Source organism: Pseudopipra pipra, chromosome 2, assembly GCF_036250125.1.
Source record: "Pseudopipra pipra isolate bDixPip1 chromosome 2, bDixPip1.hap1, whole genome shotgun sequence".
NCBI lineage: Eukaryota > Metazoa > Chordata > Aves > Passeriformes > Pipridae > Pseudopipra > Pseudopipra pipra.
In genome coordinates, this window is record NC_087550.1 from 4,139,000 (window position 1) to 4,155,259 (window position 16,260).

Below are 16,260 nucleotides of genomic sequence, written 5' to 3' on the forward strand. Positions count from 1 at the left end.
CCCCTTATGACTCAAAGTTCTGAAAAAGCATATACATTCATATATTCTGCTGACACATCGGTATTAATCTCCCAAGGTAAAAGTCACCATGGGAAGAAATGGCCCCAAGGCCACTCACCTTGTGAACACCAGTGGGGCAGATGAGGGGCTGAGGCTTCATGCCTGGACTGGGGAAGGAGAACGGTGGCCAACACTTTGCTGGAAACCCACTGATCACCAGTGCTCCCTGTCTCCCAAGGGCTGCCCCTGCTGACTCTGCTTTTCAAGTCTTCAAGGACATGAGGGATGTACAAAAGCTTTAGAGCTGGACACCACCTAAGTACTGTTCACTGCAGAGTGTTTTAGTCCAAGGAAAGCAAATAGAGAATCGATGAGAGGCTAAAGTGTGTGGAGAGAAGCTGCTCAAGACAACATCAAAGAAGCTGCATGTGCTCAGACTGCAAACAGGCTGACACCGTGGTTTTGTATATGCATGCTGCAAACGGGAGAGGAAAACCGCTCAGGAGGTATCAAAGACAGAAGCAGAGAGTGCTTTGAAATGGAAGGGAAAATATTGGTCCTAAAAAAGTAACCATGAAGAGAGTTAATTCGAACAGAGTAGCATATTCTGAACATGGTCCAGGCCTCCTGGCCCTATCAGTCTTGTTGGGGGCTGAAAAGCAAGACTACCTGCAGTAAGATCAGTGGGCACACAGAGTACACCGAGTCGGGTTAGGGTCCCACCAGGTGCAAGGATGCCTTCCCACACTCTTGTGAAATGCATCCAAGATGCTTCATACATTAAAAGTTTAACTTCTCAGGTCACGGCTTTGGGTGTATTTTTCAGGCTGAAGCCCCAAGGGAAACCCTGAATGTAACCAACTGCAATCAGCTCAACAAGCTTGGCTCTGACAGAAACATTTCACAGGCAAACCTGCAGAGGAGCCACGTATCACTGCTCCCAGATGGAAAACCAAAGGCAGAGGATGGTCAGTCATAGCTCTGACCCCACAAGGCCAGTGTCACCATCCCCAGTACAGGTCAGGGATGCAGCAGCACATCCAGCACCAGCTCCCTCCCCTACAGCTTGCACTGATGGACTCCTTTTGATGTGGCATCTTTTCTGTGGGGTCAAGATGGCATTTTCTCTGGGTACTTCAGCTCTGCTGACACCAGTGCTGACACCATCCTCACATGGATCAGTTGCCCACAGGCAAACCCCACAGTGGCAGTGAGAAGAGGAGGTTCTCAGGTGTGTGTGACAGTGATGGTACGTGAGGGAGCAGGGATGTCTGGAGCAGGGTGTGATGGCCAAGTGTGGAGAAACAGCACCCCGGGGTGCTGGCCTGGGATAAGTAACTGTGCCAAGGAGATGACAGCAAATCTAAGTGGGAAATCTGTCCCAGAGGGCCTGGCAAGTGTGAGGACAGAGCTCCCCAGAGCAAATGGGCAGGAGTAGGAGACTACCAGAGGTATGAGGTGGAAGAATCAAACCCACCTCTGCTACCTGGAAAAGAAAATGGGCTCCAACTGGGTCACTAATGCAGGTCTATGCAAGGGGATAGCCCTGGGTCACACAACACTGCACCCCTACATTTTATGTGTTCAGTGTGCTGGAAGCTGACAGAAAAGGCAGAACAGCAGGTCTGACCCCACTGGCAATGAAGGGAAAGGAACAAATCCCTGAGCACACTGGGAAGAGGAGACTGCTCTGCACCACAGTCCCAGCTGCTGATGAACAGCCTCATCTCTCCTGAGCACTTCTCAAACTCCTTCATCACTCAAGCAGGAGCACAACTCTTTGCCAGATGGAGCAGGCGGCTGTAAAGCAGGGAAGCAGTGCTATTCTGCAGAGCAAAACCACTCAGGGATCAAGCAAGCAGCAAACTTAAGTTTCCAGACTTCATTTCTGTAAGGAAGTTTCCAGCTCATTAACTTTCCTTGTTTAACTTTATTGCTGGATGTTGCCAGAAGCAAGAAGTGTCAGGTTTTTAAGAAGGCACTTTGTGGCCCTTGAAAACACTTGTTTGAGCCTCCATTCTGGAGTCTGGTCAGTACCCCACTGGCCACCCATCATAGAAAAGGCATCTTTCACATCTATCCATCAGAGGATTCCTCACACACAGATATTACTAAGAAATGAAACAGAAGAGAGGCAATAATGGTAATACCTGATTTTCATCCATTGGAAAAAGCCTCTCCTTAATACTCCCCAAGTGTCTTGGTAATCGTTTGAAAATCAAGACTCCTCTCCCAGCATTAAGTGTGCCATAAAGCAGTCTCCTTGTCCAGTTCTCCTCTACCTTGTCTCCTCCTCTTCCTCCCAGCATCCCCATTCTGCACAGTCACAACAATCCCCTGCTTGGTTGCTTGCTGCTAAGACCAAGAAGAGTCTTCTTGGTCTTCAGAGAGAAGGAAGAGTGCAATACTGAACAGTCTCTCTGGCTGCCAGGTATGGGCTTGAAGGAAGAGGTAAGGGTCCTCCACTCTCTGCTTGTTTGGTTTCTCTGGCCATTGCTAGCTCAGCACAGCCAGCCCCTGCTGTTTCTTGTGGACAGCAGGAGAGTGGCAGAGCACTCTGCACTCACCTGAGTGCAGGGTTTCAGAGGAAGCACAGCTCTGGCTCACTCCACCCTCAAAGCAAGGTTCGGGTAAGAAGCCACCTCCACCTTCTCCAAGGCCAGCTTGACGAGCCTCTGCCCTCCCCCTTCATGATGTTTTCAACTTGACAGCTCCTAATAAACCAAACTTTAAGAAGCGGCCCCTGGAGAGCCCCTGGAAGCTAATTAATGCTCTAATGAAGAGCATGACTGCCTTATTTGCTTGATGGGTCCCAGGTCAATCAATCTGCTGTAGACAGGCTTGCAAAAAAGCAGCGAGGAGCCCAGCACCCCTGACGTCTGCTCAGTTATCATCCCCTGCCATCCCTCCCCATCCCTCCTCCCATGTTCATTACTGTCAAAAACCCAGCAGCAAGAGGACAGATTTATAGAGGCGACTGCAGCTTCTCCCTGTGCACCCGACCCAGGATTAGTCACAAAGGAACTGGACGAGGGACAACGCAGGGATGGAGGGATGGGAAGATGCATGGGGAGGTGGGTGTGCTGAGGTCTGGGGCCGAGGATGAAAGGGAGGAGAAGGTGCTCTGGGGGTGGAGGTGTTGCCACAACCCCCCGCTTGTGTGAAAGCCCTGCTTTTTCATTCTGCTGTTGCCACAGAGACTCCCCAGTGCTCAGACTCCAGCCCCTCTCAAAGTTCTGCCGAGTCACCCCCCCTCACTTGTGCTGCAGGGAATGGCAAGTGTAGTAATGCACACGAGGACAGTGACAGTTTAATATACCAGCACAAATCTGCTGAAGCCTCCTTGCCAAAAGAAAGCCCTACCCAGACACCCTGGCCTGGCCAGATTGCAGCACAGCCCCCATCGTGCACTGTGCTGCCAGAGACTGTCTGCTGCCCTTGTCTGAGCCCTGCAGACCACAGGGACACGCACTGCTCCCAGACAGCACCTGCTGTCTCAGCCACTCCATCCCGGAAAACCTGGCAGGGAGAAGCAAGATCCAAGGAGGAGATGGGAACAGAGCCTGCCTGACAGCCCTGAGGTCTCCTCTAGACCCACATTCATCTATCTACCACCTTCCTCCCTCAGGCAGGATCCAGACAGAGCCCAAGTACTGTTTCCCCCCCATGCTGCTTGAGGAAGGTGGCAGAGAACAGCAAGGAGAGCTGGCATCCCAGAGTGAGCACTGAGAGCTCAGCCTGAACCCAACTGATTCCGGGGTCACCTGCATTCAACAGGAACCGCCTGTACCTCTGTTTCCCCTAAACCCCAAGAGACCTGTAAGTGCCAGGGAGTCACCACTCCTGTCCTCTCCACAGACAGGACACAGCTATCCTGACGGATCTCTTGCAGATCAGCCTGGTAAAGCTTGCACGGTGGATGCTCTTCCCCACCTGGAAAGAGTCAAGGCAGTGTCTCTAGAAGGGAAAATGGTGGTGAAACCTCAGGGGACAGGGACGGTGGCCTCCACTATCCCTGATGAAAGAACCAGGTTTACAGAGGCAGGCCAGATACTGCAGCAGAAGGGGAGCCCCAAACACAAGGATGCAGGAGGGGAGAAATCTCCACCCGTGCCCTTAGGGCTCACTCCAAGTTCAACCTGTGCTCCTGTGCATGGTCTCCTGCCAGCTTTGGTTTCGGGAAAGCAGCTGGTGTGAACCGAGATGTGCTTTTATTGTTCCTCCTCCCCCCGCTGCAACATGAGCTCACCAAGAAAGAAACAACAGGCAGCTTGAGACATGGAAGTCAAAAGGAAAGCACAGCATTGGAAGGACATCCAACAGCCACAGGCAATCTAGCCAGTCAGGTCCACAATCATGTCCAACAGACCCTCACACCAGACTGGATTTCTGCCCCAGCCCACAGAAGTTAAAACCCAGCACTCGCCCTAAAGCAGTGCAGGTGTCTGTCCCTGAAAAGCACACACAAGTTACCTGGGCCTGTGCCCCTACCTGTGCACAACCCTCCCTCTACTTTGCAGACCAAGGCATGCAGGCTTGTGTGACACTGAGGAGCAGGCCATGAAAGGGAGTTTCAGATGCCATTGCTGCTGCTGGTGAGTTTTCACGATACCTAAATTCTCTATAAGCTCTCACACGTACAGCCAGCACTCTTTATAGGGCATTTCCTCACAATGCCAGTCCTTAGAACAGCTTCATGCCCAAAGGGTCAGGAATGTCACACTCAAAGGCTAAATGTGGCCAGATGTCATGCAAGACACTTGTGCCATCCTGCCTACAGACCTTGTATTCAGAGCTGTGTTAGTGCTGCCATTACCTCCCTTATTCCTTCCCTCCTTCAAGATCTACGTGTTTCGTTTCTCACACACTGCTGATTTCTTCCTGGGACCAGGAAAGGACTGTATTGTTTCAAGCTGCTGACATTCCCTCAGCATTACCTGTGGGCCCACTGGTGAAATTACTCTGCACCCACATTAATACATGCAATTTTAAACCAGCACTGCCAACTCTGCAGTTACCTCTCAGCACGGATGACATCTAGAAACACTACCCACTGCAAGAGGGCCAGGGAGAGACAGCCTGGGCACTGAAATGGCAAACCGACGTTCCAGGAGAAGCTCCAGCAACCTATTCCTTAAGAATGTGGGATTTCATAGAGCAAGGAGATTAATGAAGCAATCAGGCAGCCACTATTTTACCTTTCTCACCTGAACACACTTTAAAGGCTGGCATATATTGATTGCCATGTCTGCACCTGGAACCCGTCAAATAGAAAGGTCACTCTGACAAATAGGGAGCAGGGGTTCAAGAGGAAACTAGAATCCCAACAATCCGGAAACACACTCTGGCTTCATCTGCCAAAAGACCCCCAGACAAGGCTTCTTTACAGTGTCCCTCAGTGGATCAGTAGTGGAGATAGCTCACCCCAAGCTTACTGGCATATAGGTCAAGGCAGAAACCCAGGGGTAACGGCAAGGGAAAGGAGAAAGCTAGGACCAAGACATCAAATAGCAGCCTGGGGTTATCTCAGATTAAGGTGGATGTACAGCCACAGACAGTGCTCTCAGGTGCTCAGTCGTTCAGGTGTCCTGAATGACCCCTTCTGAAGAAGCCCTGGATACCAATCTGAAAACCAGTATCCCCTTCATCAGCACAGGTTTGACTGTGGGGGCTCTAGGACATTCATTCATAAGTGTCTGAGGAAGGCATCTCCCACATCATCCTGGATCCTCACTGGAGATTACCCAGGCAAACACCTGGCAATGACACAACACAACCTTCTGCAGCCTGCAAAACCAGAGAGAACCATAGTAGTCACTGGTAGGACTGCCAACACTGCATTCACGTGGAACATCAACCATCCGCTCTCAGAGACTGCCTGGGACACGGAAACAAAACACAGAGAGTGCAACCACAGTGCTGGGAATGCTCTGAGGAGTCCCTCTTCTCTTCCATCCCCACTTGTGAGCCATAAAGCCTCAAACATTATGCAAGGCTCATTGAACTGACAGCTGAGATTTGTGTCGCAGTAGTTTGTTGAGCAGCTGGGAGACAGGGAAAGTAAAAACCATGGAGACCTAGATGACTTGTTCTGTTAAGGTATCACTTGATGGTTACTGCTCCAGTAAAGAAAAACTGGCTGCCAGAGCACAGTTTAAATGTCCTGCTTGCCACCCTGAGCTGTGACACACAGGCTCTCTTCTGGAAGCTGTTAGCAAAGATTTCTCTTTCTGTCTTACACAGGGGCTCTGAAGAAGCATATTACTCCAGGGATCATATCCATTCAACACTGTTTCCTAGGGAAATAAGCTAAAATGATGAACATCACCAACTTGACCTTGCAAGCAGTAAAACATATATTACAAGGCAGGATAATCAAGATAAATGGAGAAGATTAACCTGGAGATGAGGGCGAGGAAGAGAGAGGGAAGAAGGATGATGGTGAGCTCATGAGGTGCCTGGAGCTCACAGCAATCCCTGACTTTTCTAAAGACATGCTAAGGGTTGGGGAAGGTGGAGGAGAGTGTGGAAAGGGATCCTGATGGGAAAAACACAAAGCTCAAGCTAGAAGACAGACCCTACCAAGGAGTCCTTCTGCATAGGAACACAAAAGGAGGACTAACATGGACAAGCAAGGACCTGAGCCAATAGTCTTGAAGGTGTTAAAAGCCTCACTCCAAACATCAACTCCAGCAATAAGGCAAATAAACTGTTCAGCTCAGTGACGGCCCAGAGCTACCTTGTGACCACATATCTTTGCACTCTTCATGCACAATACAGGCACCACCAAAATACCAGTGACGAGGCCTACACAAGGCACCTCACTCTCTCCACTGGCTGTACAGGGAGCATAAGCACCTTGTAGGTTTTCTGACTCTCCCTGCCACACCAGGTGTTTGCTGCCTAGTTCTTGCACACTCTGTGTGGGTACCCATGGCCCTGGTGACTTTATAGCCAAAAGGGCTCAATTTCTGGTGGGGACGAAAGTCAGGCTCTTTGATCACCATCTGCTTTTGAAGGTGCCCCCAGCAGACTGAAAGCTGCAGCACCTTACCTATGGTGCATGTGCACGGGCAGGCTTTGGTGACAACGTATGTCTTCTTTGATCCTCCTTGTCCTGTTCCTCTCCTCTCTTTCACAGGTTGGTCTGCCCTGATCAATGGAGGTGGCAACCTGAAAACCACCTCTGTCTCACAAGAACAGTCCAGAGACTGGACTGAGCTTCAGCCACCTCTATTCCCAGAAGAAAACCCTATAAAGAGCATACAAGAGGCAAGGAGAGGACCCAGTTCCCCATCCAGAGATGGATAAAGGAACTCCAACATATCTGTGCCTGAAGAGCTGGGCAGTTCCACTTGAGCCAACCACAAGTGCGAGACGTCAGTCACAGCCACAACAGCAGTCCTAACTCAGGAGAGACCAAGCCCTGGCATGTGCCCCATCCCCACAACAGCCTCCCCAGCCCTTCTCATGCACTCCTGGCACTCACCTGGCCGCAGGACCCTGATTTCCAGCAGATTGGAGGTCCTGTCCGCCAGCCTCGTCCAGCTGCTGTTGTAGTTCTTCCTCCAGAGCTCAGCCACGCACTGGTACTTGCCAGCCTCCGTGTCGCTGGCCCGGCTGATGCTCAGGCGCACGTTGTTGGAGGACTCGGCCTTCTCGATGGCGGTGCGGGTCCGGAAACCCACGTACCTGTCGCCCCACTGCACCCCGCCGTCGCGCGTGAAGGTCACCAGGTCGTGGAACTCGGTGCTGCCCGCCGGCTGGAAACGCCACGTCACCGACACCGGCACCCAGGACGGGTAGTGGGGCTTGATGATGCACTGGAGGTCGAAGGACTCGTTGTAGGTGACGCCGGGGGTGCGGGAGATGGCTGTGACGGCAAAGCCGGCCTCTGCGGGGAGAGAGAAAGGGGCTTTGAGAGACGCCTGCCTGGTGTGGCCCTGCTGTTAGCATGCAAAAGCTAGAGCATGGCCACCCAGCTGAAGGCCTGGAATAATCAGCTGCCCGTGCTTGTGCTGTGTTGGCTTCTCATGTGCAAGTGCAAAGTGGCATGAAAAGCGGCGGTGAAAACAAACTTAAGTGCCTGCACAGTGGTGACTGCCTGCCCAGCAGTGACTGCCTGCCCAGCAGTGACTGCGTGCCTGAGCACTGACTGCAGAGTTAGGAGGACTGTGGTTAATTTCTGCCCAGAGCAGTGGGATCCCCCGAGACCCAAGGGCAGCCAGCCAGCCTATGCAGGCTGCCGAAGCTCCGTACGGAAACGCAGCAGCACGGAGGCGAGGGAGCAGCACCTGGCAGAGGAATTACCCAGCACCAGCCTGGCTGCTCTCAGATCCCATGATTCACATCCACCTCTTGGGCAGGGGGTCCCACCCCGTCCCCCACCCCAGGCAGGCAGCTGGTTGCTGCAGATGAATGAAAAATGAGGAAAGCAAGAAGCAGCAGCCTTCACTCATGCATGGTAGAGGTGGCAGTGGTTACAAAACCCCAGGATGGAGGGAAAACAAAGAGAAGCTGGTTGCTCCTGTTCTTCCCACAGCATGGCTTTTGTTCTCTTCCAGATCATGGCTCCAGGACGGCTTTATGCAGTTATCCTCACATGCCTGCCACTCTGCAGGCCAGTCAATACACTTTGACTTGTCTACCCCCAGCACTTTGTTTGTTTTGGGGAGTTTAAATCAGCAGTCCTTTAGTAATTTGAAGATAACATCTTCCCAGTTAGTCAACTGCAAGCCAGTCAGGCTTACATTTTGGGTCAGAATATTTCCATTGCTCATTTGTGCCAAGCTGCAGAGAGAAATATTTTCTTCTCTTCCAATCACTTCAGTGTAGCCAGCAGACTTAGTAGCAACCTTGTTTTCTTCTGCGAACATCCCCAAGAAGTGCTCCCTTCCTGGGAAGGTCTGTGAGGTGTCCCACACAGCTGACAGTTCTCCTCCCTCTCCCTGCAGTGCTGACCATGCCAGCCCCCAGCACAGCCTCTGCTGCTTGGGGAGACCCCAGACAGTGCCCAGTAGGAACAGAAACATTTTCTGATCAGCACGTGCAGTATCTGCACACTTTCAGCAAGTGCCTCTGCAACCCCACGGCGTCACTGTGTCAGAGCTCCAGGACGTGTTATTACTGAGAAAACAGGTCAATCTTCGGGATTAAAACCTCTTGCAACATGTTCAGTGATCCCCCAGGAGAGGAGAGTGAGACCCAGGCTGTCTCCCCTGCAGGACTGCTCTGCGTCATGCCCATGTAAGCCCTTACTTTCAGACCCTCCTGCCCCAGCACGCGTGTTACCAGGCCCAGCTCAGAGCACCACTGAGCCATCGATGGCCCCAGAAAACACACCTAATTTCACCAAGACCAGCTGACTTCGACAAGTGTAGCCACCAGCTGGCCTGGGCGAGGAAGCTTCATGGAGAGACTTTCACACAACTGCTGTGTGAAAGCCAAGTGTGTTTCTCAGGACCTCAATTCCACCAACACCATCACGGCTCTTAGGTTAACAGGCAAACGCCCTTCTTCTTTTGGGAGCTGGTACAAAAGGAGAGAGAGAAGCCACGCATAAAAGTGGGGAGATTTTCTGTAAAACCTCCCTACTACTAGAATACAGCAGTCTCCTGTCCCCTCCTTCTGTGGCTAGCCAGGGACTGAAGGCCCTGCCATGCACTCCAGATCCTCAAAAGTTCAGGGACATCTACTCTCATCCGACAGCACATCTCTCTTCTGGCTATTGCTTCTGAGCCACCCTGTAGACAGATTTATGGGTCTGAACAGCATCTGTGCTGGTTCAGCTAAAGAGTTTCCTACCCTGGCAGACTGGCAAACGATTAGACCTTAACTTGAAATGCGAGTGTCACTGAATTTACTGCATTTTTTTTCAACTAGCAATTTCTGAAGCCATAAACCTCTCCTGCTCTTTCTTAGTACCTTCCATTTGAGTATCTCAGGACATTATGCTCTCTCAAAAACAGTATGCTTAACAAAAAATATCGGATTCAGTAACAATGAAACAATACTTGGTAGTTTCTCTATTATATTTTAGGAGCTACTTTAGCTTTCCTAGTTATAGAAAGGGACCTAGGAACTTCTTAGGACTTGACAGAACATGCTCAACAGCCGGTGATTTCTTCGGGATGAGGAGTGGAGGATGAGGGACCTTTCCATCACATCTTCTGGAACTGCTGTGCAATTCTGAACATCTTAAATTTTAATAAGAGTAAAAACGTCACATTTTAAAATCTCAGTACTTAATCTCAACACTGCTGCAGGTGGCAGAGTAAAGAGAAGGGCTGATACTTGGGACTTGTAGAGGGCCAAATGCTGCTGACCTCATGAGGAAGATACTATTGAAACCAGATAAGAATTTGCCTGTTGTTCTTTACAAACGAACATCCCTACTTGCTTTTGGAATCTATACAGAAAAGATTTCTAGCTCCAGACAAAACAGCCTCTGAAAGAAGGTCAAAAGTGAAAGGGAGGAAAGGAGGAAAAAAGCAAGATTTTAATCAGAATACAATACAACTTTAAAGTCTGGTCTCATACATCTTGTCAAAGCTTAAGATTAATACTGCAGAGCACCAAAAAACTACACAAAATCCCCAAAAATCCTATCTTGACCTTTTAATAGAGCTCCCAGCATTCTGCAAATCAGTGGCCTCATAGAAGCAGTCATCCCTTCTTCAGCCTCCTGAAAATCACTTTGGGAACTAGTCCAGGACTTAATACACCAAGGCCAGAGCAGGACCAAAGTAATTCACCATCCACTCAAAATCCCTACTGCCCTACCTGCCCTCTCCTAAACTGATGTGGTTTCACTGCATTTGAAATGGAGGAGCCCCTTGGCAGAGCAGAGCCCCAGCTGCAATGATTCCAGGCACTAGTTCACCTTGGTCACGGACAACGTTGCAGTTCTGGACCAGCAGCTCAGTGCTTCCTTGCAGAGGCAGTGAGGACCATTCCTGAATCAGGCTTTCTGAAGGCTTCTGGTGCTGTCACAGATGCTCACCATTTCTGGTGGCTGGGCCAACAGACACCCAGCATTTTCCTCTCCTGGTCTGGTGAGCAGAGGTAAGGTCTACCCATGGCAGGCAAGGAGGCTTCAATGCCCACAGACTGCCAGTGGAGCACCACCACTGCACTGACCATAGCCCGGCTCCAATGCTGGGGGGACATGACATGGGACTGGAAGCCTCTCCCCTCCGAAGGACCCTGGAAGCACTGTCCCTCTCCTTAGCCACCCTCTGCTTTGCTCCTGCCAGCCATAGCCACCCCTCAGACTCTGCCCCCACACGCAATGGTGCACGCAGACGTTCTGCACCAACCTACCAGGAGCTGGGCGCCTCCATTCTGCTGCCAAGCAAGGGCAAGCGTGCCGAGAGCAGCCCCAGTTATTTGCAGGTGACCTTCTGTGGGACAGCCAGGCACAGGGGGGAGCACAGCCCCGCGGCCCCCCGTGCCTCGAGTACTCACCCAGAGCAGTGATGGACACCGGGGTGCCCGCGTGCCGCTCCCCAACCATCTGCCACTCCCCATCCAGCGTCCGCGTCCACTCGGCCACCCGGCACTCATAGTGGCCCTCGTCCGCCTTGACGCTGTTGAAGATCTCCAGGGTGAAGGAGCCGGGCCGGACCTGCTCCACCTGGATGCCCCCGTAGCTGCTGCGCTCAGCGTACGAGGGGCCGGGGTGCAGGGTGCCCTCCCGATCCAGACGCACGATTTCGCTGCGCCGGTTCAGCTTGTCCACCAGCTGCCAGGTGACGGAGAGGCGGCTCTGGGGCCCGAAGCCCGAGCGCACGTTGCAGCCAAAGCGCAGGCTCTCTCCTTCCAAGACATTGCTGGCGTTGTTGATAATCTCCAAGGAGATGCTGGTCTCTAAGGAGAGAAACGCATACACACACAGGGGAGATGACACACACTCGCCACTTCTCGGGCTGCAAGAAGGACGCTGCTGGCCAGAGACGCTTTCCACCAGGTGCAGGAGACTGCCCACACGTTTGGGTCCAGGCACGTTTTAACCTCATGCCACGTTTTAACCACATCCAAAACCAGCCTGTGGGCAGCGAGCTGCTCCTGGTGACTTGCACACTCAAAGCAGACGTAGGCCAAAGCTGGGAGCCTGCGGCTCACGAGACATTGCCGTGTCTTCTGGTCACAGGTCCAGGATGGGATCTCAGCAAAACTTGAGGGAATTTCTGTTGCTACAATATGCACTGCATGCAACTGGCTCCTCCCAAAAAAAAGCTTTCAGCTCTCTGGGGTTTTCAATTCATGTCACCCTGGTCACCATCTTGCTACATCCGTTCCTGTAACACCTTCTGGGAGAAGGTCTCCCAAAATCCCACAGCTAGTGACACTGCTGGTAGCTATCACTGTTTGGTAACATTAAAAAAAAAAAATCTGGTATTCTGAGCTTCCCAGAGATGTAGAGGCTTTATGGCTGTTTTTGAGCGATAGTGAGTGCTGGTTACTCCTGCTGTCTTCCATTGGAATTTTGGACACTTAGCACCCTTGAAAAATCATCACATTTTTTTCCTAGAGCTGGTGATTTATCAAATGGCAAGAATGAAGCCTGTCTGAAAGATGGCTGTGCATAGAAGCACTACATTTTAGACACTTGTCAAGTGCAAGATTTCTAGCTAGAGTAATTTTCAAAGCCAAACAAATGAGACCAAATATCAGTAGGAGAGGAAAGAAACAGAATTTCTCTTGGAGAAATGAGGAAGGGGGAAAAAAAAGCTAGAGGAAAGGGCTGCATTTCCTTACAAACCTAAGAGATAGGAGACAAACATGGCACAAAATCCTCTTTCAGCTACCCTCTGTTTGGCCAAAGCCCCCTGTCAGGGTAGCCTGGGCAACACATGCATGGTTCATCATGCCATGGCTACCTGAATTTCAGAGAGCAAAACAAGGAATGAGTCAGTGGACCCTCTCCTCTTGATCCTGTTATTTCTGTGTTTATCACCTTTGTCTGACAAACACAAAAAGCATTCAGGCAAGACTCCAGCAGCTTGTTTTCATCAGAGCTGGATGACACACGGTGACCAGCACAGAGCTTCATGCAAAGAGTATTGGGGCTCAAGGAGCACACAAACCCTGGTTTCTCCCAGGGTTGCCAGACAGCTGAACAGCCGCCACTGAACAGCCTGCAGGAACCCAGGATTAGGATTAGGATTATTAGGATAAACCAAGGCCAAGCCAGTCTCCCCACTAGGCCTGCTGAATACTTTAGAGCACCCTTACTCCCAGTTGAGTAAGGCGAGGAGAGAGGTGTGAGGAGCAAGTCAGAGGCTGTCACACGTACCTTCAGCTCAAGGACAAAACTGCCAGCTTGGTGGGGGCGTGATTCCCCACCTATGAAGCTGACACACAATCCCTCCTTTCCATACCCTCCTCAACAACAAAAATAAATCTTGCCAGTTGGGATTCCAAGCCTCCACAGCACGCAAACTCCGATCCTCCCTCTCCCCCACTGTCTGGGCACAACACAGCTTCCCCAGCTGGCTGCCCAGGACAGCACAGTCCCCAGGAGGGGATGGGCACGTCTCTACTTACTGAGCGGCATGACAGTGATGGGGATGTTCTTTGGCCGCTTGCTCTCCTTGTCGATGAAGTCCCCCGTCACGGTCTTCTCCCGCTCGGTCACCCGGCAGTTGTACTTGCCGCTGTCCTCGAGGCGGAGGCGGTAGATCTTCAGCACAAAAACGTTGTCGCTCTCCTTGGCCACCTTGAGCTGCCCCAGGGCCTCGCGCTGGGCAAACTCGTTGTTGAGCACCGGCACGGCGTTGGGCCCCAGGCTGGCGATGAGGGAGCTGTTAAAGGCCCAGGAGATGGAGAAGTAGCGGTCGGGGACGTTCTGAGCCTCCAGGATGCAGCGGAATTCCACCGGCTCCCCCACGATGTACATCCGCTTCTCCGTCTCCAGACGGACGCTGAACTCCTTATCTGGGGAGAGACATCTCTCATGCATCAGCACAGCAAAGCCCATGAGGAGAGCCAGCACTCCTCACGTGACGTGTTTACAACTTGCTACTCCCTCCATGGCCAACATCCATTGGATGTGCATATCCATAGGTGAAAGGGTTTAGGGACTTGCTTTTGCTGTGAGAGGCCAGATGGGCCATTGCTGTCAGAGAGACAGCTTCCTGCCCAGCAAGCAAAGAGCTGCGAGGCTTCCTCAGTCACAACCCTTCCCTCCAGCCTCTCCTCCTGGGAGCAGCTCTGATGTGACAGCAGCATTCAGCAGCACTGTGGAATATGACCTGGAGCCTAGTCCTAAATCACACCCTGCTCAGCTGGAGTCAAGAGGCAGAGCCTTTGGGGATATCACAGAGGAAGAAAGAGCTCAGCTGGATCTTCAGATCCTTAGCAGGAACTGTGCTGTGGGCTACAAGGATTTTAACTTGCAAACGGACCTTGCGCAATACAGAAGTGCCTGCTGAAAAGTTTTAGTTTTATTTTCTGCTGTGTCACTCTTACCTCTTCACTTACGAAAATTCTCACTGTCTGTGCTAGCACCAAGTGCTTAAGGCAAATGTTTTAGCTTCTGTGTCAGCCCCAGGTGGCTGACCACACCAGGAGACACCCAGGCCACCCAAGCCCCCAAATTTAAGTTGCTCTTTGCCAACATTTGCCGTGCCCACAGGCAGTGCTCGGGCCCTCCTTTGCCCTGCTACACCCAGCCAGCAGCCTCGCAAGTGGGGCACGTGGCAAAGCAAGAAGCCAAACCCCAGCCACCTAACAAGGCACAGCCCCTTTTTCCACCTCCTCCCACCACCCAGCCCAGTGAGAAGAGGCCGAGGAGACACTGACCAGTGGCTTGCACGTTGACGATGGCGCCCTGGGAGCGCTTGCGGGTCATGGCGTACCAAGAATCGTCCGGGTCCTGGATCCACTCCGCCGCCTCGCAGTAAAACTCTCCCTGATCTGACGGGTGGAGGTTGTAGATGGTGAGCTTTGAGGTGGTCTCCCCAACTTTGTCCAGGCGAACGTCCCCCGTGGCCTGTCGCTGGGCGTAGGCACTGCCGGCCCGCAGGACGAAGTCGCGGCTGAGGGAGATGACCTCCACGGGCGCCTCGCTGCCCCGCTGCCGGTACCAGGCGATGGAGATGTGGCTGTGCTGGGCTGTGCTCTTGGACACCTCGCACTTCAGCTCCAGGGAGTCGTGCTCCACTTTGTTCAGTGTCTGCGGGACCGCCGTCACTCGCAGCGAGTCGGGGATCACTGCAGCCAAGGAGGACAGGGAAACACAGCCCCGGAGTCAGCAATGCCAAAATGCTGAGTCTAAAGCCCAGACACACTAAAAGAGAGCTGGGGTTTCTTTTTACAGTGGCAATTAATCATTATGTATTAGCAAGGCCCTGTTAACTCACATCTAGCCCCTAAAAAGAGGGGAATCACCCCAAAAGCCGTTAGCTGGGAAAGGCCACGTCCTGCTGCACATACTCCAGTGCTCAAATTCCTGCTCAGTGGGCCCCAGCAATGGAACAGAGTTTTCCATCACACTACAGAGCAGCACAGCTTAATATATCCACTTCCCATTGAGGCATTTTGTCACGAGCAGCCTCCCCTTCATCATGTGTCCCCCCAGCATGCTCTGTGACCTCTCCTCTTGCCCACATCCTTCAGCCTCTCCTTAGCCCTGGAATGGTCTTTGCCCCTCATCACTGGTGGGGCCAAGCTGAACATACTCAGTTCCTTTAATCTTCCCTCATAAAAAAGTCAGGAGATCCAACTCCCCTCTCCTTTGTTTATATCATTTCATCTTTTAATGACCCCCTCAGGCCAAACGAAGGGGTTTCTGCATTCAGAGGGAACTGGCTCCTCTGAGGGCAGCAATGCAATTGCATCCTGACCAACGCCTGCTCCCAGGACACAGCTATGTCAAAGCACTTGGTAATAAAACTGCTGGCTACTTTTCCAGTTGATTAACCAGAGGAAAGGAAGTCCAGCTGCTAAAATCAGGATGACAAAAAAAAAATCGCAGCCCCTCAACCTTGCTTGATTTTAGCAAGAGGCTCTTCTGCCACCAGATGATAAGACTTAATTTTTATAAAGAAGCCTTTCTAGACTTTGCTGTCTCAAGAAACATCATGTGGAAAGAAAGAAGAATGTAAACCTTCTCCCCAGCTCTGCAGACGAGGCAGTGTTAGCAAGCCTGTTAATGCCCACGGTTTTGCCACGTACCAGTGGAATATAATTAACATATCTCAGTTCAGTTTCATTGACAGCACTGGGTGGTTTGACAAAATTAGCTGAGCTGCCAGA

At 51.7% G+C, this 16,260-nt stretch overlaps 1 protein-coding gene across 2 annotated transcripts in view; it reads right to left on the minus strand.

Moving 5' to 3' along the window:
- The window catches only part of IGSF3 (immunoglobulin superfamily member 3), a 94,744-nt gene that overhangs the window by 18,807 nt on the left and 59,677 nt on the right, over positions 1-16,260 (minus strand). Inside the window, exons 3-6 of one of the 2 annotated variants that reach the window (XM_064643399.1) lie at positions 14,806-15,216; positions 13,549-13,938; positions 11,467-11,868; positions 7,490-7,894 (exon numbers count right to left, since the gene is read on the minus strand). In XM_064643399.1, the coding sequence (XP_064499469.1) occupies positions 7,490-7,894; positions 11,467-11,868; positions 13,549-13,938; positions 14,806-15,216 (1,608 nt within the window). The remainder of the gene's footprint in view (positions 1-7,489; positions 7,895-11,466; positions 11,869-13,548; positions 13,939-14,805; positions 15,217-16,260) is intronic. The other variant, XM_064643404.1, reaches the window with a different exon arrangement.